Genomic DNA, 23680 nt, shown 5'->3' on the forward strand with positions numbered 1-23680 from the left:
GACAATTTTTGTACATGCAGCTAGAATGCTGATTCTAAGTTCAAAACTATGACATTTAACAGTTGCAACCTATGTTACACTCAAACGTAGGTCACTCATTTATTTTAAACATTTCGATTTTAGTGGCTTTCTGTCCATTTAACTTAAGCTGCTGACATCCACAGCTCAGCCAGTTTGGTTATAAACATTGTTTTGGGCTCTTCATCTTTCCAGATTTTGTATGCACACAAGAATACATTCTGCCAAATGTCTGCTGGTGTTCATTATCTTGTGACGTTTAAAATAGGCATTTTGAGCTTGCATTCAGGGAAACAAAGGTGATTTTAAAGCACTTTTAAGCTAACAGGCACTGCTGTTTTTCCTTTGGCAGACATTCCACTCATGGCACTCCTGGCCCATCATGCTTGCACTGGTGGGTGGCAGGTCAGGGGACCACTTTGCTGTGCGCAAAACTGCACGGTTCTCTAGGATTCTGGCGCAAATGTGGGCTTTTCCGCCCTCTTGGATTTCCTGAGCCCACAGCACCAAGTGTTGCAGCATAATAACTTGAACGTGGGCCAAGACACCCAACACTATTAATGCCACAATAAACAGCTTCAATGCCATCAAGGAGGAGTTCAGAGCGGTCAGATTGATGACCCTAAAGAACAGGTATGTTCTGGACCTCCTCACAGCCAAGGTAGTGAGGAGTGTGTGCAAAGATAGGGCCAAGTTGCTGTACATATGTACTTGCACATGATGAGGAGAATGGGACCTTTACAGAGGCCATATTCTCCTTGAAAGACCTGCACAATAAAATGTAGGAGGCAGTGGATGACATTGAGGACGAAAGCTGGTTCAGTTATCTGTTCTCCTGGATGCCTAGCTGGCTGACAGATGCATTCAAATTTCTTTCGGCAATTGTGGTACTGGTCATAATGGCTTTTTTACATCTTGAGAACAGCAATAAGCCAATGTAAAAAGACTTGCAAGAAGGCACTCCAAATGACAGTAATTGTTAATGTGGCTGACCCCGTACATCAGTACACTCAAACTGATGACAACGTTTACTGTCCTATGTACCCATTGGGCCAGCCAGCCAGACAACCTGGAGCATTGTTTTCATGCCCAAAAGATACTCATAACTACAATGAGCTCTGGATGAAGTGTGACGACAATGGCTAGTGCTGGCTTATGACATGCGGTCCAGCAGAATACGTAGTACAAGGAGGTAACTTGAGGGGGACACCACAGTGTGGCTGCCCATGGGTGGTTATAATAGGATGAGACAAAATGAAGGAGTGGTCGATGACTCGCCGAGAGGGGGCAATGTAGCAGGGCAGTTGTTAACTAGAGGGCTTATTCAAGCTCTGCCCCCGTGCCTTTCTCAGAAGAAACAAAATTATAAGATAAGAAAGGACACATTTGAAACTGCACTTTAAATTCTCCTGGAAATGCAGCTGGTACAATTAGTGTGTTTTAAAATGAATAGGTAGGTGACAGGAAGGCGTGTACACAAGAAAGGGACTCACAACACAAGTAGGGCAGAACATTGTAGGTAGATAAGGTTGCTGCTACCCATAGGAAGGGAAATAATGTGACAAGCATGCACCAGGAAATCGGTAGATAGCAAAGCAAATGTGTCCTGCAGAGGATAAAAGCGTGACAAGCAGTTGCCATTTTAAACTGTACATGCAAAGCTGAGAATTAAGCTCTGTATCTTTAAGAGTGGGCCCCTAGTAACGCATGCTATTTGAAACAAATACATTTTAATTCAGAAAGATTCTGGAGTGGCTGGATGGTAGCTGCCTCAAAGGAATGTCGAAAGCTGAGGACACAAAGTTCACATAACGGAATAAGATACCAGTATCTGGGAACCGACCGTTCAACCATTAAGTTGTATCAGTTACGACAACACTGCAGTCTATTTGAAGTCCATGGGACGAATGGAGCATCTCAGGAAATCTCCTAAGTGGCTGACAGATTATTGTCTGAACAACTGGCTAGGCATGACAGAGAAACACGGATGCAGCTAAAAAGACAAATAATTGCTGCAAGGAAATATTAACATGGTGGAAGTAGCATGACTAGCAAAAATACTGTCAAGAACAGAAGGGCACATTTACTGTTGCAAGAACAGTGAGGGCTGGAATCTGGGCAAGAACGAAATCCTTGAATCCCAGAGACGACATGAGAGATAACATGGGCTGTTTTATTTAATTAAGAACAAAGGCGATACGCTTATCCTCTCCTCTTATCTACATACACGTCATCATGCTGCCAGTTCACGGAGAGAGTGACCGCATATTAACTGATAAGCATATGTCCTTTTCACCGCCAAAGTAATTTAGAGTTTACCAATAATATTCATGCACCTTAGAGAGTTACCCAATCAGTAGGGTGGGACATATAGATACTATATGCAGCTTAGCAATTAGGCCGTATGAGCAGTAGAGAGAGGTTTTCATAGCTCAGTGATTATGATGACATCAGAGGGACTTATTTGCATGATATAATCTGTGTTTTCTGTCAAAAAGAGAAGAATTTGAGAGAGGGAGCTTTGCTGTTGATCTTGTGTTCTCCCCTGCTTTTACATACTTCCAATAAAGCTGGGCTAACTTGCATTTTGCATACGACCATCCACTCTCTGTTGTCTCTTTATTGGCAAATACCAGGTAGAGGGCTATACAGTTTTTGGACCTCTGATTTTCATCTTGTAGCAGGGAATGATTTGGGGTTTTGTGTACTTTGGGGGCCCCGCCACCCCTCCTTTTTGGACAGCAGATTGGTCAGGAGAGCAGTATTTGTTGTGCACAACTTAACAGAAGGACAGCAGGAGCCAGCTTTGGATTGGAATCCTGCCTGGTCTTCCACCACCCCCTGGGAGAAGAGGAGGAGCTGGCAAATTAAGGGGACCTCGATGCCCACAATCCTCATCCTCAAAGGTCCACGGAAAGTGAGTATGCTATGTGGATGGTAATGTTTGGGGGGGTTGGGAAATGTATTGTATTATATTTAAGAAACAGTGAGGTTGATTTAGGATATCCCTTGACAAGGTCTTGGAAGGCTGTGCAGTAGGGTCTCTTTTGAGGGTAGAGTTAAAGAGATGGAGAGATAAGGATACCCCGGTGCTAAAGAAAAAAGGAAGACGGCTGTATTTTATTATGTTGTATTGTTTTTTATATTATATTTAATTGATTAAATTGTTGATTGCTGGCGTTGTGTTGTAAGGTAGGGCCTGTAGAGGTGTTGTGAGCATAGCAGATAGTATTGTCTGATAGAGGATGATCGGGTAAGTATGAACATTTAGATTGTGGGCGGATTTTGTTGTGACCCAGAGGTAGGATTTGGACATTGGTGCATGGCCCCAGACTGTTAGGCTCACCTGGTATCCACTGGGACGCCACTCACCCCGGTTTGGTTGCAGGTATCTTCTCCCCACTTTCCCAGATGTTGTCTATGGAGGATGTTCAGCCTGAAAATACAGGAGGGCTGGGTTCAAGACTGGCCAACTGAGTTAAATATCCTCCCACCACCCCATGTGACCTTCTTGGTAGGGGCGCGTTGTCTTCTGTGGGCGTGTGCGGCAAAGTTACTTCACTGGCGCGTGCCCGTTTAAATGTCTCTCAGGTAGGTCTTATTGCAGCAGTTCTGTATAGCGTTGTTATTCGTGCAGGCCTTTCTTTGTCTAATAATGTCTTTTTCTCCCCTAGATGTGCAGAGCTTCAGCATGGCGAACTGGTTGAGTTGGGCCTCGCCGGTAAATGATGGCGCGTGATGTGCGCCACAATGCAGTAAGTAAGCGCTATGCGCAGCACTGCCTTGTCTTGCCTTTGCTAACCTGATTTCTTCCTTCCTTACAGGTCGCAGTGCTTCTCCAGCATGTGCAGAACCCATAGCTTAGTTCCTAGGAACCAAGCTATGTGGGTGCCTCCATGTTGGCTGCAGGTCCAAATGAAAAAAGTAGTCAGCCTTTATACAAGTTCTTCAAAGTGTATGAGCCTGGCGCCATAGGCACCAGGACTGGCACCAAGAGAGTCTTGGGAGTGGGTGCCAGGCCTTAAGGCCTTGATGGAGCCCCGAGCCCTGATCCTACCTGCCAGTGGGGGTCTGGGGTAAGGGTTGTGACACAATGAAAACTGGATTAACAGGTGGTGTATTATTTGAAGTGGGGGGAGGTGTGAGTAAGGAAAAAGAGTGAATTGTGAAGAATATTTTTGTTCCGATTATTGGTAAACTGACCACTATTTGTATTGTTCTTTCTGTGTAAGTGCCAAGCTGCGCACTGCTTAAAAGTTGTCACCATGTTAGATACCCCAAAAATTCACCTATGCAAGAAAGAGTACTAAAAGCATCAAGTATCATGCTGAGTGGGTAAAAGGGACTTCTGGAGAGATGTACATGCCAGGGCCACAAGAAGGCACTCACTCGAAAGATGTACTCCAACATATGTGCACATACTTGCATGCCATACACAAGGGCAGGAAGCCTAAGAACAGGCTAGGTATATTAGAGCTCTCGAAGGTATTTGAGGAAGAGACTGAGGGGCCTAAGAAGGAATGGATGCTCAATATGTGTGAAGGGAAGCACGAGCAGCCCACAGCGCTGCTGCCTCCTCCTGAGGAGAGTACTCACACACAGCCAACAGCCCCACTTTCACCAGCTACCGCCTCCGTATGAGGAGAGCACATCAGCCCCGACCATCCCAGGAATATACCCACTGCACGCAGCAGCTGTAGGATGTGCTAATCCCAGATATTAATCACCTGATGAGGAAAGTGATGATTGTAGGAGGTTGGCAAAATTGGTAAAAGGAAAGGCTCCATTAGTGCCAATGGAGAATGAAGCATGGCACAGCTTAGAGACACCGTTAAGGGATGGTCTATATTGAAAAACTCATGGTATAGGCCAATGGAGAAGGTGGGGAAATAGAGAGGAAAATCTGCTTTGTTTGCTCACTTATCCCCTATGCCATGACAACCTCTCTAGTATTTATACCTCAAGATGTACCCGAGTACAGAGCACACTTCTTGGTACATCTCGCAGTATGACAGACAAGAGGACAATTTCAGGGAAAATCGGCCATGATGAAGTATCTCACAGGATCAGAATTCCCATACGTATACAACTATGTAAAAGAGGCAGACATGGAGGATATAAGAATGAAAAGTAAGGTGCTCAAGTACATACTATCAGGTCCAAAAAAGACGAAGAGGTTGAATTAGTGGCTCACCAAATATTAAGTACAGATGCCCAGTTTAATTTGATACCTTATTGTGCCGACCGACCACAAGTGCAAATAAAAGGGAAAGTATATTCCTCAGGAGGATGGGTTGATGGAATAATGGGGTGCAAAGTAGAGGCAGTATGTACTGCGCCAATAGAAATGATAAAAAACGCATACAGAGTGTGCCGTGAGGAGTGGAAATAAACAGCCACATTTTTAACATGGGTGGAAGATGAAGCAGGACCACTACCCATAACCAAACTACAAGCACCAACATTACGCTTTAGCAATAATGGTTCAGTAAAGCTTGCGAACAATGAAGGGTGCAAACGCTTCATGGATTTATCAGTTGTGAAAGCTGGCACAGCTTTACTAATGGACCATTACTGGGCCTGCGGTACAAGAGCTTATATGCAGTTTCCACCCAACTGGGGTGGCATATGTACAATAGTGCTAAATGCAACAGCTTTAGTAATACCACAAATTGAGGTTGTCTTTGGGACTTTTCCTTCAATGTCACAAAACGGGAATAAAAGAGCCCGAGGCCTAAAAAACACAAAAATAACAATTTTTCCAAGGAGGCCAATGCTGCATTTGATTAAATCCCAGAGAGTCATACGTTGTTTGGTAAAACAACAACATTCTTCATATCCTTTCGAATGCCTGGCCTGCAAGTAGCAGCAAATGCACACTTCACCCAAATACCTAGGTGGGAACTGTCACAAACTATTAATGCTGCAATAAAAGTCTTCAATGCCATCGAGGAGGAGTTAAGAGCAGTCAGATTGATGGCCCTACAGAACAGGTATGGAACAGGTATGTTCTGGGCCCCCTCACAGCCATGGAGGGAGGAGTGTGCGCAAAGATGGTGCCAAGTTGCTGTACATATGTACTCCACATGATGAGGATAATGGGACCTTGACAGAGTCCATATACTCCTTGAAACAGCTGCACAATAAAATGGAGGAGGAAGTGGATGACATTGAGGATGAAAGCTGGTTCAGTTATCTATTCTCCTGGAGGCCTACCTGGCTGACAGATGCATTCAAATATCTGTTGTCAATTTTGGTACTGGTCCTAATGGCTTTTTACATCTTGAGTAGCAATAAGCCAATTTAAGAAGACTGGCAAGAAGCCACTCCAAATGACAGTAATGGTTAAGGTGACTGACACTCTTCTCTCTCCCCCTTCTTTCTCCCTCTCAGCATGATGGGTGCCATATACCTCCTTTCAAGAATCCAATACGAATTGATTCAAGAAATACATTTGTAGACAGGATTGAAGGAGTCTCAATTTTTTGCTATAGTCCTGGTTTATAGCACATGAACATTTATTATGACTCAAATTGGTGAAATACCATACATTTTAGTATTATAGTGGGATCACGTTGGTTCCCCTGAAGAAGTCCTTATAGTAAGCATAATAACTGCTCCCATAGGACGAAACATGTTGGGCATAAAACACTGTGATTTTATAACAGTGTTATAACAAAAGAGCTATTAAGTACGGTATACCTTTCGGAAGAAAGGAGTTTATGAATTAATCCTAATATAAGGGTTCAATAGGTCCCTTGCTTATGGTGAAGGGTTCCTTTATACATTAGAAGAAATTGTATACAAAAAAGGCAACGTAGTGTTTACACTACAATTGTATTTGCTTTTGTTCAAATTGTTTTTCAGGTATTAATGTGGTTAGTTTGCACTTTTTTGCACTTTGCACTCTTTGCACTTTTGTACTACAAGGTAGTTTTACCATAAGTGGACAATTAACCACTGAGGTTGCATCAACCATTTTGAAAGATTAACCTGTAGTACAGTTATAAATATGAATGTTTGTATGTTGATGATTGTTTTTAACAATACCAGGCTGTGTATAAAAAATTGTGTTTTAGAACTTTATATGTGAATTGAAGTGATTGAAATATATATTAAATAAAAAATGTGTTTTAAGATTCTACCCGTGTGTTACCCAGTACCTATTTGGTTCATGGTCTGGGAGTTCTTGTCTTGTTTTTGAGGTAGTGAGGAGGGGAGATTGAGGAGAGAAGGCACTAAGAAGGAGTGACACATTGGTTCCTTGGTTTCTGATTTCTTTGTTCTAAAGGGCAGAACCTCTGTGTCTTGAAACTAGCCCATGGTCTCTTCTTCTTTTGTTGTTGTTGACTGACACCGTACATCAGTACACTCAAACTGATGACGAAGTTTACTGTCCCATGTACCCATTGGGTCAGACAACCTGGAGCATTGTTTTCATGCCCAAAAGATACTCATAACTACAATGAGCCCTGGATGAAGTGTGACGACAATGGTGAGTGCTGACTTATGACATTCGGTCCAGCAGAATATATAGCATAAGGAGGTAACTTGAGCGTGGTCAACAGTGTGGCTGCCCAAGATGGCTATAATATGATGAGACAAAATGAAGGAGTGGTTGATGACTCAACTAGAGGGGGGAATGTAGTGGGTGTGGGATAGATTGACCCACTCCACGGCATTGCCCCACATCACTAAGCTGCATTTGCGCAGAAACAGCCACAAAAGGATTGTGCTGGCTCCTGTGAGCGCCATGGTGCAAAACTGCGTTGCAACAAAAATGGCGGCACCGTCCTGCCAAGCACACATTGGGCAGGATGGAACCAGGGGGCACATTGAAGGAGACTGCCAGTGTGTTCCGACATAAATAAAAGGAAGAAAGTGGAATAGCAGCATTGCTTTGTTGCAAAAGCCAAAATATCGATTGAAAAGAAACCTTTTTTCACCCTTAAAAATGCTGCTCTGACACTATTTCCATCTGTTCTTCCTCCAACCACTGTGATTAATGAGCCCTACCATGCCCATGCATATCCCCACTGTCCCTCAGCAAAACCAAGCCTTATTTCAGAATGACAGGCTGTGCCAGCCAAAACCTGAAAACCAACAAAAGCTGTACTCCATCAAACGCGGAAAAGCGCTTAACTTTGGCTAAAAAGCATCAAAATCACGGTTTGAAAAGGAATGGCCTATTTAAAAAGTAAGACTGTTGAAGGAAAGCCTGCCATTACCTAGAAATGTGAAGGGGTTTGTTTGTGCTGGTGATAATACACACATAGGTTTTTTTTATATTTCACAGGTTTGTTTTAATTCAAGACTCAAAATAAGAAAATAGATTAAAACACATGGGCTGAGTTTGCAAGCTCCAAAAAAAAAGTTATTCAAGTGCCAGCCCTGAAACTTCCCCATAAGGAGCGAGGCACACCATAAACTTCCAGCACACGAACGTGATAATTGCCAGCTTGAAAAACATTGAATGGGCCAGGACAAAGAATGTTCACACGCTCGTCAGACATTCGTCTGTGCTCAAGTAATTTATGGCCTTTCTTTTAAGACGTCATAGGTTTCATTGCTGCATAGGGAACAGAAGTAACAAAATATTGTAGATTACCAGAAAAGTATACATGTCCCAAACATACATTTTTATACTTTCATACCTTATGATCAACCCCACATATGTATAAAGTATGGAATTTTAGGCCGAACTTTTCATGCTTAAAATGATCAAAAAGTAGTAACCGTCCAAAATAATGTCTCACAGATTGCAGGATTGGACAGCTGTCCTATACATAAAATATGCAACCTGATAATGCAATTTATTAAGGTGCCACTGTTGTACAAAAGTGTAAATACTGATATGACAGATTTTTGGTAAAAATGTCTGTGGGAAGTCTTTTTCCATCATAAAATGCAACCTCATAAACTGGGTACAACCCAGAGGAGGCAACCAACATTGATTGTCCAATCCAGTTGTTTAAAGGCATGCTTAGCTAAACCGGCCCAGCAATATAGTCAATGATGTCACTATGCTCTATAAAAAGGGTCCCTAACAGGACTCCAGACACGTTCTCTTCCTGATTTCCTGCGCAGTGTCCTGTTCCTGTTTCCTTCATCTTGCACTGATCCAGATCCAACTACCAGACCAAGCATTGCTGACCCTTCCGGCAAGGCCTCAATTCTAAAATCCCAATACCCAAAGGGAGAAGCAGTGGAATTTTTGTGGGAAGCCTTCTGAGACCAGCCTGGCTTGCGGCCCACCAATTGCTGCACACTAACTGCATCCAGAGGTACCTGTGCCATCCTATGTCCAGAACTATCATTTGGTATCCAGTCCCTGCCCAGCTGATTCCGTCCTGCTGATTTTGTCCGGCTGCCCTTTGTTAGACCAGATCCGTGTGGTGACCAGAACCATTGACTGTCCAAAATCCAAAAACTAAAAGTGGACTGAATGTATTAATTGCCACCCCACCTAAACCCATAGCCTATCTTGTCTTTGTCCTCACCCCACTCTCTTAAGTAGTCACCGTATCCTTATCCTGATAACTTGTTCAAACTGTCAGAATCATTCTTGCAACCCTGCCTTTGATTTCTAGTGGTAGCACCATCTCTTTAGTAATTTTACCTTGTGTAGTTCCAAGCCATTAATCCTATTTCGAGTGACCGGACTGCTCCCGCCAGGGTTGGGCGCTGGGGTGGCGGGGTTGAAATCGCAAATCAACCCTGACGCTACTGTGTCCTGCTTTGGTGGCCTCGTCTGAATACTCTAGGGTAGAGTAAAACTGTTCTTGCCACAACTGATTTCCTTTCCTATTTTTCACGCCTTCATTTACTCAAAGTGCACCTTCTTAGATCTTGCATAACTTATTCAGTTTCCCAGCTAGAGACTTATTTTCACTTCCATAGTGTACCACAATATTTCACCCGTTTTTCAAAGAAACCGTTTTAGTAAATTTACATGGAAAGCGGAAATATTTGCAAAGTTTCCAACGTGTCATTTTGATTGTAAACTGTTAAGAAATCTTCCATTCATTTTTCGAACTATATGCTCTTGCTAATCCATTGCTTGTGATTGTTTGTACCTTTTACATTGTTGCTTTAGTGAAGAATTGTATCTGCTTCAAGGTTTTTACACAAATTCATTATTTTATCCATCCATTTTCGAGTGACATTTTAACATTGCAAGGGTTTCAAATCCGTTTTTCACTCTTATTTGAGGAGCGAAGGTCAGATTTGAATTCTGTTTTCAGCTTCTTATTCCTGATTACCTGCTGTTTCTTCATATCCATTCAGAATTGATTATTTGTAGGTTGAGGGAATATTGCGGGGGGAAATCCTAACTTGAGTACTATCTTTCCTAAAATCAAAGTGCATTTTTTCCCTGGCATTTTGTATATGTGTCAATAGAAGGTTAAACTAAGTGCATTGCTTACATTCATATTGTTATAATCACCCCATTGGTGATTGCTGCCCCATATTAAAAATGTTATTTCTTTTGAATTTGAAAATAAATTAATATCGTATTTTACCAACCAGCCTGGTTCATGGTCCATTGTGACCACGGGTATTTGCAAAGGGGGTGTGAGATGGGTGGTGTACCATCTCAATATTGAATCTAATATTTAAAAAAATAAGCATTTCAGTTGTGCGCTGCATACTAGGCCGAGACAAGGTGTGTGTCACCTGATTGAAATCCTTAACATGGGGCAGTTATTGACTAGAGGGCCTGTTCAAGCTTTGCCCCCTGGCTTCCTCAGAAGAAACAAAATTGTAAGATAAGGCAGGACACATTTGAAACTGCACTTTAAATTCTCCTGGAAATGCAGCTGGCACAAAAAATAGTTATTTTTGCGTTACACAAGTAGGGAACAGACAGGTATTAGCTTGCACAATTAGTGTGTTTTAAAATGAATAGGTAGGTGACAGGAAGGCGTGTACATAAGAAAGGGACTCACAACACAAGTGGGGCAGAAAATTGTAGGTAGATAAGGTTGCTGCTACCCATCGGAAGGGAAATAATGTGACAAGCATGCACCAGGAAATCGGTAGATAGCAAAGCAAATGTGTCCTGCAGAGGATAAAAACGTAACCAGCAGTTGCCATTTTAAACTGCACAAGCACAGCAAGGAATTAAGCTCTGTAGCTTTGAGAGGGGCCCCAGCAAGGCACGCTATTTGAAAAAAATACATTTTAATTCAGGAAGATTCTGCAGTGGCTGGATGCTAGCTGCCTCAAAGGAATGTTAAAAGCAGAGGACACCAAGTTTGCATAATGGAACAAAATACCAGTATCTGGGCACCGACCCTTCAACCATTAAGGTGAATTAGTTACGACAACACTGCAGACAACACTGCAGACTATTTGAAGTCTGTGGGACGAACGGAGCATCTCAGGAAATCTCCTAAGTGGATGACAGAGTAATGTCTCATCAATCGGCTAGGCGTGACAGAGAAATGTGACTGCAGCTCAAATGACAAATAATTGCCGCAACAAAATCTTAACATGGTGGAAGTAGCATGACTCACAACATTACTTATTCATAAATGTGTCAAGAACAGAATGGCATCTTTTTCTGTTGCAAGAACAGGGAGGGCCGGAATTACTGGCATTTGGGCAAGAACAAAGTCCTTGAAACCCAGAGACACATGGCAGAGATAACATTTGACAGGGTCAACCATGCCATCCTGCTCAACCGTCTTAGTTTTGACCACCTATGTATCACTGATCAGGCTCTGACCTGGTTGATTTCCGTCCTCTCTGTTCGACCCTCCCAGGTCCAACTTGGGTCCTTCCTTTCCTTTATCTTCCTCTCTATCTGCAGTGTTCCCCAGAGGTCTAAACTCTCTCCCTGGCTTTTCAACCAATACCTGGAAACTCTCTCCCATCTCATTGCCTCTTTCTGCTGCAATTGTCAGTGCTATAGGGACGATGCTCAACTAATTTTCAGGCTTCCCTCTGCCACCTCTTCTCCTCCTCTCATCTCTGATTGCCTGTCTGCCATTCAGGTGGGGTGTACCGCCAACGATCTCTGCCCTAATGCCAGTTAGATAGCAATCCTTCTCATCGGCACACCTTCAACTTCCTTTCCTGTCACTCTCTGGCCAGCCTCTCTTGGCCCTTCTCCTACCCCCTCTTGCGAGATTAAGAACCTCAGGGTCATCTTCGACTACACGCTTTCCTTTTCTGCCCACATCTGATGTCTCTAAAAAGTCAAACTTCCTACTGCACCTCCTCCGAGGTATTCGGCCTCTACTTTCCTTCCCCTATGAGATCACTGTATCTCGAGCCGTGGTTCTCTCTAGGCTGGATTACTGCAAAATCCTCTTTCTGAATCTACCTGTGTCTACTCTCCGCCCTTTGCAACTCAGCCATAACAGGACTGCGAGACTTGTCCTGGGCCTCAAGCCCTGGCATCGTATCTCTACAGCCCTGAAATCTCTTCATTAGCTCCCGGTGGCTGCAGGATTAAATTCAAGACCCTCTCAATTGTTCACAAGGCTTTGTGGTGCCTGGGTCCAAACTACCTTCAACTCTCCCTCTGCAAATACCTTCCCTCTCGAGCGCTTCGTTCCTCCGCCACACAACTCCCTCAGGGTCAGTTGTTTCTCAAAAAAACATGCTGGTTCTAGATCTCTCGACTGGGGCCTCCCTCTGGAATAGCCTCCCTGCGACTCTGAAACTTGAGGAGAACCATCTCCGGTTCCAGAAGCACCTAAAGACCTTCCTCTTTGCTTCTGCCTTCTTTCCTCGTCTCACTTGCTGATCTGTTATGCTTAGGCATTGTGCACCTGGTTACCCTCTGAGTTTGGGCCCAGGTACTTGCCCACCCTGCCACAAACCCACACTGCCTCCTGGCAACCCTTGCACATTTGGGTCTGTATCTCTAACCCTACAGTCCCCCCTTCTCCCTACAGTCCCCCTTCTCCCTGCACTTATCAGACACCCCTGGTCTGTACCTTTTTAACCTAGCACTTGCCACTTGCTGGCTGCCCTACCATTTGTTGTTTTGTTGTTTTTGATTTCATTCACTTCCCCCCCTGCAACTTCCCCCCTTCCCTCTCCTCCAGACCTGCGCTTTCTCAATGTCACTGGGCCTAGTAAAATCATTGTTTTTGTTCTCTTGTTCCCCCTCCGTTGCCTCGTTGCGCTCTAAAACACGTGTATGAGCGCGATACAAATATAATATCAATATCAACATGGGCTGTTTTTATTTAATTAAGAACAAAGGCGATGCGCTTGTCCTCTCCTCCCATCTACATACACATTTCATCATGCCGCCAGTTCACGGAGAGTGTGACTGCATGTTAACCGATAAGCATATGTCCTTTTCACTGCAGAAGTAATGTAGAGCTTACCAATAATATTCAAGCATGATGCGGTTGTACGTTTTTATGGGATGTTTTATGGGTGGGACCTTAGATAACGAGTTACCCAATCAGTAGGGTGGGACATATAGATACTATATTTAGCTTAGCAATGAGGACCAATGAGTAGTAGGGCTAGGTTTTCATACCTCAGTGATTATGATGAAATCTGAGTCACTCATTTGCATTATATAAACTGTGTTTTCAGTTCAAACAGAAGAATTTGAGAGAGCTTTGATGTTGTTCTTGTGTTCTCCCCAGCTTTCGTATACTTCCAATAAAGCTGGGTTACCTTGCATTTTGCATACCACCATCCACTCTGTGTTGTCTCTTTATTGGCAAATACCAGGTAGAGGGCTATACTGTTTTTGGATCTCCTATTTTCGCAAGCAACACCACAAAGGTGAGGCTTAACCTTGTAGGGAAACTCTCTGGGGGAATTGGGTCTACAAAGGGGGTTTGACGGGTGTGTGGTAGCACCAACCCTTTTCAACTTGTATCTGGCTGACTTGTGGGAGATATCCAGTGCATGGGGGCGTATGCCCCACGATGGATGGATCTGAGGCTGGGATGCATTGCAAATGCTGACGGTCTCCTTCTCGTGGATTATACCCCAGAAATATCTGGGCCAGAACAAGTTAACAATAAACCCTGCTAAATCCTATGTGATAACCTCTAGTAATGTGAAGAAACAGAAAAGTTACACCTGAAAGATCAATGATGCAGTAGTTGCAAAGGAAGACTGTAGTCGATATTTCGGTTTTCCCGTATCCTTTAAACAAAAACTAAAAATACAGGAAATGAAAATGGAAGAGTAAGTGGGAGCGTGTCTGTCTTTGGCAAAATCTGTCAAGAAAAGACAATGTGCCTACTCACTTTTACCCCTAATTAGGTTCTACAGGTCATAGATCTCTGTTACCATTTTGTATGGGTGCAAATCAATGAGCGTCTGCAACAGGATATTTTTTGACATCTTGGAAGGCAGGTTGTTGAAACAAGTTTTGGGCCTCCCCCGATCAGTGCCAGTGAGTGGTGGACACAATTTATGAAGCACAGTCTTTCTCTCTTCTTTTAGATAAGAAAAGCAGAGAAACCACACATCAACTTTTACTTGAATACCATGATGGTAGGGGTATCAAATTCCTTTCTACGTGTATTCAGGAAAAGATGTGTGCTGTTGATGAGCCTGCTAGACGTGAGCAGTTCCGACTCCGATGAAATATTGAAAAAGAAGGTGAAAAGGTGGGAACAATCAGCTGACATCCAGGATTTAGGTCGTCTGAAACTGTATAAGGAGCATGAAATATTGTACCTGCCTCTGACAGAGGTTAGATTGTATCTGAAAAAATGTCCCTCGGTCAATCTGAGAGATGGTTACCTTAAGTTTAGGGTACACGGTCTGCCAACGTTGGAGGTATTGGGATCAAAACTGGGTATCCCTATGGAACTGCGCTTGTGTAGACTGTGCTGCACTGTGTTGGAATCACTGGAGCATTTAGTTTTGTCCTGTCCGTCGATGCATAGTTAAATTTATGGCACAGATTTATGACGACTACCCACTTGTCTCTTACCTTACCCTTGGTGACATTCTTGGTGCTAGTATTTGATAAAATTGAGGAGGTGATGAGTGACATTACAAAGGATTTGATTTGATACCATGAGCTCGTTTGAACATGAGAATTTCTAATGAAATTATGTTTTATCATTTTTAGTGTGTATGTTGTAAATTGGACTGTTTATGTAAGAATGTAAATGATGAAATGTGTTTTCTTATGCTGGTTATGCAATAGTTGTTGTGTACAACTACTTTGTATACCAAAAATGCAATATAAAAATAACAATAACACTTTTACTGATTGATTCCTGGGATGGGTACTTATAATTTACATGGTACTATGGAAAAAACGATCTTCCAAAAAACGATGTAAATTAACAACACCAAAAAACATGCTTTTTGGTGTCTACTGTATTATTTTCGTACACTTTGGGGTATATTACCACTTATTGTACAAGATTGTCTCCCAGAGCTACCAGTATTATAAAAAGCAGTAATGTTCTTGTAAAAGCAGGTGTATTTACTTTAAAATCACCATGGTGCCCAACACCACACAAGACGTGCTTACTCCTTGGAAAATCAATTGGAACATGTGCAAGACTGATCAAGAAACCCTTAATGCTGCGCAATGCTTGGAGCATACCTAAATGGGCAGAGAATGTGCCTTGAACGTGATGTCGACAGTTCATACCACTCATGACGGCTCTAGCCAAAATAAAACCGCTCTCATGTTGTTTTCAGTGCATGCTGTCTTTTAATGAGTTCTACTCTGTCTTTGTACTTTTAGGTTTGCACCTCACGTTTTTGGTTTAATTATCGTCATGTGGCTAATACGCTGTCGGTCTACAGAAGTGTGAAGCGGCTAGGCATTCCTGATAGGTGAGATGCCATTGGACGCACAATGCATGTGCATTATGTGTTTACTTGAGGACTTGTTAAATTCTTGCTACCAATGTTTTACTCTGTGACATGTACAGTGCTTGGTAAATCTACAACACTACACTATTTTTGAAGAAAACCACAGAAATGCATCATATGTTTGTAAACATCAAAATGCTCAGTGGTGCCCAGAATGGTATAATGCAAGGGCAGACCTAGGCTGGAAAGGCAAAGAGTGAACACTTCTTCTTCTTATATCACTATATTTAATTCCTGCCCGCCTCTTCCCCGACTCTTCTGGTTCCCACTGGTCCTGATGCTTGCAGACTGCTCAGGCATTGCACATAGCGATGGCTGGATGGGTGGGAGGGTAGGTAGGTACCAAAGATTTGGGTAGTGTGGCGAACTGGAAGGAGGAGTGGGACAGCTCAGTGACCTGTTCCAAAAAGAGTTTTATTGAAATGAAAGGAAAACTCCTAATTTGGCCGATCGCAACGAGGGAAGTTTCCTACATAACAAAAGTAAAACTAAGGGTGCACGTCAAATTCAATCCACAAAGTCTTCTGTCCGAATCCTAAGGGACTATTTGACAAAGGCCTCCCTCTTACCCTGGCCGCCTTGGCAAGCCCGAGAATCGATAAGCTGAAGGTTACCTGGCTTGCCTATGCAGACAATTTCCTTATTTTTGAAACCTTCCCTGTAGGATTACAGCGATTGTTAAATGCCTTCACAAAATAAGTAATAACTCTTGGTCTAAAAGTTAATTCAGCAAAGACTAAAGTTATGCCTTGCATAATTAACAATAAAAACGCACTAAGAAATTTAGATGGCATGTTGACAATGACGAGTTGAAGTGAGTGGCAAACTTTACATGCTTGGGATTTCCAATTTCTGATCGAGAATCTAAGTAGACAGTAAAAGAATGGTTACGATCTCATGGAATTGCCATGGGCAACCAGCTATTAAGAGTAGATTCCATATATGGAAAGTTTTCCATGATCCCAGCCATTACATTTTATGAGGGGAAAATAATCCCAAAGCTTTTATATGGTATAGAAGAGATATTATCTATTTGGGTGCTAGATGTACTTCGACAGATTGAGGCTAACCTTTGGAGACACGTATTTCGCATGCCTAGCAGTATTCCACTTGTCATGATGCAATACAATTTGGGTTTCTATTCTTTGAAAAGTAGAGCGCTATGGAAGAATTTAGCATGTTATCATAAAATTATGACCTCAGAATTAGTCACTTGTCTGTGTACAGATTTTAAGGATATTATTGAGAAAAAAGGCGACAGCCATCTGTGTGCCTTTTCGGAAGTTTGTTTGCAAACACTCACTGAGTTGGGCCTATTCGAAGGGATTGTGTCCTCCGACGTATTCCTTATCTTGATAGATTACATTCCAGCTTGCTGGCCTCGGACATTTTTTCAGTAGAGGGCACTGCGTGCCGACGTCCCTCGAGCTGGTGTCCCTCGACAGCCTCCGTCTCGGTGCCGACGTAATCGTGCGTATAAATAGACTCGCGCAGCGGCTGTTCAGTTCTGTTTTTCCGCACTTCGTAGGCCTCGGAATCGTGTTGCTCAGTTCTTTCTTCAAGAAGATTCAACTTATTCTCCGAAGATATCATCTTTATTTGATGGCTTCCTCATCTGAACCGTCGACCCCACGGTCCGGCTTCAAAAAGTGTTGTGATTGTGGGAAGAAAATGTCGTTGACGGATCCTCACAGGATCTGTTTGTGGTGCCTGGGATCGGAGCATCACTGTTTGGAATGCGAGGACTGTATGTCCATGACGGCGAAAGCCTTGAAGGAGCGTAAGGGGAAGCTTGAAAGACGTAAGACTCTTAAAACTTCTACTCCCTCGAAAGTTTTTTCGGCAGAGTCGAGACATTCGCCTCCTCGCCGTCACAGGAAACATTCCCGTTCAAGGTCTCGAAGCGGTTCCCATCAGTCTTCGAGATCGAAACACTCTAAGAAGAGGCGTCGTAGATCTCCCTCTTCTCCGCCTTCTGTCTCCCCGGAAAGGGTCACCTGCCCCACGAAACACAGCTCTCCAGCTAAGTGGGAGGAATTCCGTAAGAAAATGCTTAGCGTCTTCGAGAAAGCGGCCTTGACCCCCTCGGAGACGGATCAAGGTGATACCCTGGGTGAAAGACCCGAAAAATCAAAACGCTCCGAGTCGTTGCACCCGGCGAAAGAAACTACCCGAGAGCGTCATGAACCCTCAAGTAAAGGCAGTAAATCTGCGCAATCGACGCTGTCGTCAACGGTTTCTTCGACTCATAAATCTGCGTCATCAACGCCTTTGTCGAAGGGTCCGTCGACGCATAAATCGGTTGCATCAACACCGTCTTCGACACCTATGTCAATGCCGATAAAAGACAGACCTACAGCTGTCACTACATTTCAGACAGTAGAGGTGTCGAGGACCTCGACCATTACCTCGAGGATGCCGTCTACAACCTCGATGACTCTGAGTAGGATTCCGATACTCTCGAGTACTTCGAGGCCTCTTCTAACTTTTTCGACGCCCTTTTCGGGTTTGTCGAAGCCTTTGACTTCCACGTCGACAACTTCGACGTTTTCTCAACCAGTGACAACTAATTTGGCCCCCTCTGCTCTTGAAATGGGTTTTAAACCATACCCTAGGTCTGATTGCTTTAGAGCTTTGTCCTCTATGTATGAGGAAGGGGAGGATTCCGACATGAGAGACCTTTTGGTTTACAAAGGACCACAACACCTATAACAGAGGAATTTATCTCTGAAGAGAACAGGTTAAAAGATCTTCAAGACTCTTTACATGAAGCAAGTGGTTTAGATACTTCTCCAGAAGTAGAGTTTGCTAAACCAGAACCTGGGGAGCATGCTGAGACCCCTTATATGGTTCTGATGGCTAGAATAATAGAATTCATGGGGTGGTCTACACCTACACCTTCTTTTCAGCAGGATGACCTTATTGACATTTTAGTTAAAGGTCCACAGGAAGATCCTGTTGTTCCTTTTCATACTGCTCTGCAAAGAAAGATCTCTGCTATTTGGGAAACCCCTGAAGTTATCCCTGCAGTTAACAAGAAACTATATGCCAAATACAGGGCATATGCTGAGGATCCTGAATACTTGAGCAAACATCCAACTCCAGAGAGTTTGGTTGTACAAGCAGCAACTTCATCAAATAGTAGATCTGCATACCCTACTATTCCACAGGACAGGGACGATAAAAGGTTTGATGCTATGTCCAAAAAAGTATTTTCGGCATGTAGCATGGCACTTAAATCTATTAACGCCACTTGCACGCTTGCAAGATTCAGCCATACACTTTGGGAGTGTGCTTAATCTGCGGCTGACTGTCTCCCGGAAGGAGAGGAAAGGGAAGCATTTTTAAACATCATAAAAGATGGGAAAGATGCAATGTGCAAGTTCCTTCAAACTGGCATTGATTCTGCTGAGAGTATCAGCAGGGCCATGGCGGCAAGTACCACAATCCGTAGATTTGCATGGTTGCGGAAGTCTGGTTTTGCTCCAGATGTACAAGCCAGTCTTTTGAACATGCTCTTTGACGGCACTTCTTTATTTGGTAAGAAGGCTGATGACAGCCTGGAGAAGTTACAAACATCCAAGGCTGCAGCGAAATCTCTTGGTGCTGCAATCCGACATACTCCAAATCTCCCCTCAGGAACCTCCTGGAGGGGTAGGTCCTTTCGCTTTTACTCCGCATTCGGAAAAGGCAGAGGACAGCCAGCTCAAAGGGGCCTGAAACGATTCACCCATGGTGGACGGGGAAAAGGTACAAAAACCGCAGCAGCAGGTGCTGCTTTACCCTCGGCATCTGCGTCAGCCGCTTCCAAACCCCTCTGAGGTCTCCCCTCACAAGACACCAGTAGGGGGTAGGTTAACGCAACATCTGGCAGAATGGCAGGCTATTACGTCAGATGCTTGGGCTTTGGAGACAGTTGCCTGCCAGTACTGCCTGCCCTTCCTACACACCCCTCAGTCATCCACCGGGGAACAACTCTTTGAAGTTTCCAGACCCGCTCCTTATGCAGGAGATTGTAGACCTGCTAGATAAAGGTGCCATAGAGCCGGTACCTGTAGCGGAGAGGAACAAGGGTTGGTATTCTCCCTACTTCCTAGTACCAAAGAAGGACGGAGGACTGAGACCCATCTTGGACTTGAGGGAATTGAACAAATTCCTCAGGAAAGACAAGTTCAAGATGGTAACCCTTTCCCAGATCCTACAGGCCCTCCAGCTTCAGGACTGGTTGGTATCTCTGGACCTTCAGGATGCTTATTTCCATGTGCAAATCCATCTCAAACACAGGAAATACCTGACGTTCACAATTGGCAACTCTAACTATCAATTTTGAGTTTTGCCATTTGGGCTGACCTCCGCCCCGAGGGTCTTCACCAAGCTAATGTCAGTAGTGGCTGCAAGTCTAAGGAGGGAAGGGATCCATGTCTACCCCTACCTAGACGATTGGTTGATCAGAGCAGTATCTTCGGAACAAGCTCAGATCCAGCTAGATTATGTCTGCCACTTCCTTCACAAGCTGGGCTTCTCCCTCAACTTAAAGAAGTCTCAGATGATACCATCACAAAGACTCCAGTTCATTGGAGCAGTATTGGACACTTCCCTGGGGAAAGCCTCGCCGCCAGAGGTGAGGGCTCAGGATATTCTACAGATGGTCACCAAGTTTCAAAATGCCCAACGTCTACCAGCCTTTGACTTTTTGAGGTTGCTAGGCCTCATGGCATCCTGCATCTTCCTTGTGCCAGAGGCTCGCCTGAGAATGAGATCCCTCCAGTGGGCTCTAAGAACCCAATGGTCGCAATTCTCAGGAAGAATGTCAGATCTCCTTCAAGTCCTGGACAGAGTGGCTCGAGACCGTCATTGGTGGGCCTGTCGGGAGAACATCTTGAAAGAACACTTTTGGCAACCATGGCCGGAGATAACGGTAGTCACGGATGCCTCACTAACAGGGTGAGGAGCCTATGCCAACGACTTGACCATCAGCAGTCGTTGGTCTCCATCGGAGTCCAGACTACAGATCAACCTGTTGGAGCTGAGAGCAATCAGACTAGCTCTGAAGGCTTTTCTGACATCTGTACAGGTGAGGAATGTCCTAATGACGGACAACACAGTGGCCATGCACTACTTCAACAGAAGAGGAGGCGTAGGATCACTGCCACTGTGCAGAGAGGCGATGCAGCTCTGGTTTTGGGCAAGTCAAGAAGGAATCTCTCTATCGGCAGTTCACTTAGCCGGAGAGAAGAACTTAACAGCGGACGCTCTGAGCAGGCAGAGCAGTCTCCCACAAGTGGGAGCTAGCTCAGGAAGGCCTTCAAGAGATCTTTGCCCTTTGGGGAACCCCTCAAGTGGATCTGTTTGCCACCAGTATCAACAACAACAGGAAGTGCGATCAGTTTTGTTCAAGGGAATTTCTCCCGAGAGGAGCTCTAGGGGACGCGTTCGTAGTAGACTGGGAGTTTCCACTTCTATACGCGTTTCCTCCAGTCCCTGTCATTCCTCAGATGATCAGGCGGTTGAGAAGATTCCGGAAGACTATGATCCTAATTGCCCCGGATTGGGCCAGGAGAACGTGGTACCTGGACCTTCTGGACATATCCATCTGCCCTCCGATTCGTCTTCCGCAAAGAGAGGATCTTCTCTCGCAGAAGGGAGGTCAGGTTCTCCATCCAGACATCAGAACCCTCCACCTTCACGCTTGGTTTCTGAAAGGTTGAGATACAAGGATTGGGACCTCACGGATGATGTCATGGAGGTGTTGCTTTCAGCTAGAAGGCCAACAACAAAGACTTTATACCGCTGCCGTTGGAACAGATTTTGCAGCTGGTGTATAGAAAAGACTATCAAACCCTTTTCATGCAGTACACCAATGGTGTTCTCTTTTTTGCTCTATTTGGCGAATTCAGGACTTCAAGTTGGTATGATCAATCTTTAAGCGCACTGCGGAGGAGCCATCATATTTCAAATTACCCCTAGTAATCCAATTTCTGAAAGGGTTAACTAATGACTATCCCCCAAAGCCGTTTCCAAGTTCCCTTGTGGGACTTGATCTAGGCTTACATTTTCTGATGGGTACTCCTTTTGAACCACTCCATTCTTGTTCATTAAGATTTCTCACCCTTAAAACAGTCTTCCTAGTGGCTCTAACATCAGCCAGAAGAGTGAGCGAATTACAAGCTCTATCTTGCAAACCTCCTCATAAAAATTTTCACAAAGACAAAGTCGTTTTACAAGTGAAGCCTAATTTCCTCCCAAAGGTGGTCTCTGAGTTCTACATCACTCAGAAAATAACCTTACCTTCATTCTATCCTCCTCCCCATCCAGGGAAAGAGGAAGAGAGACTACATAGGCTGGATGTAAGGCGTGCCTTGAGTTTTTATATCAACAGACTTGCTAGAATAAGGCCAGCAGACCAACTGTTTGTAGGTTATGCAGGACACAAGTTAGGATTGCCAATCACAAAACGGACCATTTCAAGATGGATTATTTTAGCCATTTTAGAATGCTACAAATTGGCAGGGAAATAGCCCCCTCAACACCTTAGGGCTCATTCAACCAGGGGTATCGCAGCCTCTTCGGCTCTCCAAAGAGGGATACCGATTCGGGATATATGTGCGGCTGCCACATGGTCGTCCGCACATACCTTTACAAAATTCCAGAGTCTGGATTCCTCCTCTAGCCAGAAGACAAGATTTGGCAAAGCTGTGTTACATTCTGTTCATTCTTAAAGGGGAATATTCCAATTTTACTTCCACCTCCTCTTTCACACCACTGCTATGGGAGTCTATCAAGATGAGGAATACGTCGGAGGACACAATCCCTTTGAAGAACAAGTTACTTCTTACCTTGTAATGTTCTTTCAATGGGATGTTCCTCCTACGTATTCCTTATCGCCCTTCCCATCCATCCCTGCAGTAAAACTTCACTTGTAGTTGCAGCTTACGCTCCTTCAAGGTCAATAACTAATTCATGCACAGCTAATTTCAAGCTTCAAAACGGAACTGAGCAACGGCCGCTGCGCGAGTCTAGTTATACGCACGATGACGCAGCACCCTCTACTGAAAAAATTTCGGAGGCCAGCAAGCTGGAATGTAATCTATCAAGATAAGGAATACGTCGGAGGAACATCCCATCGAAAGAACGTTACAAGGTAAGAAGTAACTTGTTATTTTATATGGATCCAAAGGCAAATCCAGACAATGTTAAAAGAAAATGCTTTATAGACATGACTGGGCAACCACAATTGATACTATGCACGCTTATGACTATCTGAAGCATTTAAAATTCGATAATAAAACTGCCAAAACTATTGCACCTTTTTTGACTATCCTTGTGAAATTGTATGTGTTTCCGATGAAGTTAAATTCCAAGGAGAGAAATTCTCTATGGATATAATCCTACAGATAACAATATGTCGATTCTGTAATATTCCCTTCACATTGGAAACGTTGGAACATCTTCGTTGTGTAGCACTTAGGGGCACGCGTGAGGTTTAATTTAATAGTTTCACTTCATATTTTACTGTAGACCTTTGCAATTTGTTTTTGCAGTTTTGCTTGGGTGGTCGCACAACTTCACTAGTTTTAGCTATTGTTGGTTTTATGAGGTCTTTACAACTTGAATGAATGGTTTTCAGTGTGTTTTAACCCAATGAATTTTATCTATTTGACGTTTATATATGTATTTTATTTGGTATGAATTTTATTAATTTGTTACATCTGTAGATGATAATGAAATTATGTTTGTACATTTTTCAAAGGTTAGATAACCACATTACAATACATTTTTTATTTAAATGAATGGAAAACTAACACTATGAGGCAAGTTTCCTATCTAACAA

The 23680-nt window shown here is 43.7% G+C and overlaps 1 protein-coding gene across 1 annotated transcript in view; it reads left to right on the top strand.

Moving 5' to 3' along the window:
• The window catches only part of PIGK (phosphatidylinositol glycan anchor biosynthesis class K), a 577610-nt gene that overhangs the window by 115975 nt on the left and 437955 nt on the right, over positions 1-23680 (top strand). The window contains exon 3 of the mRNA XM_069641674.1: positions 15719-15810. Coding sequence (XP_069497775.1) covers positions 15719-15810 — 92 coding nt within the window. The remainder of the gene's footprint in view (positions 1-15718; positions 15811-23680) is intronic.

This window comes from Ambystoma mexicanum, chromosome 1q (assembly GCF_040938575.1).
Source record: "Ambystoma mexicanum isolate Mex_15411 chromosome 1q, UKY_AmexF1_1, whole genome shotgun sequence".
Lineage (NCBI taxonomy): Eukaryota > Metazoa > Chordata > Amphibia > Caudata > Ambystomatidae > Ambystoma > Ambystoma mexicanum.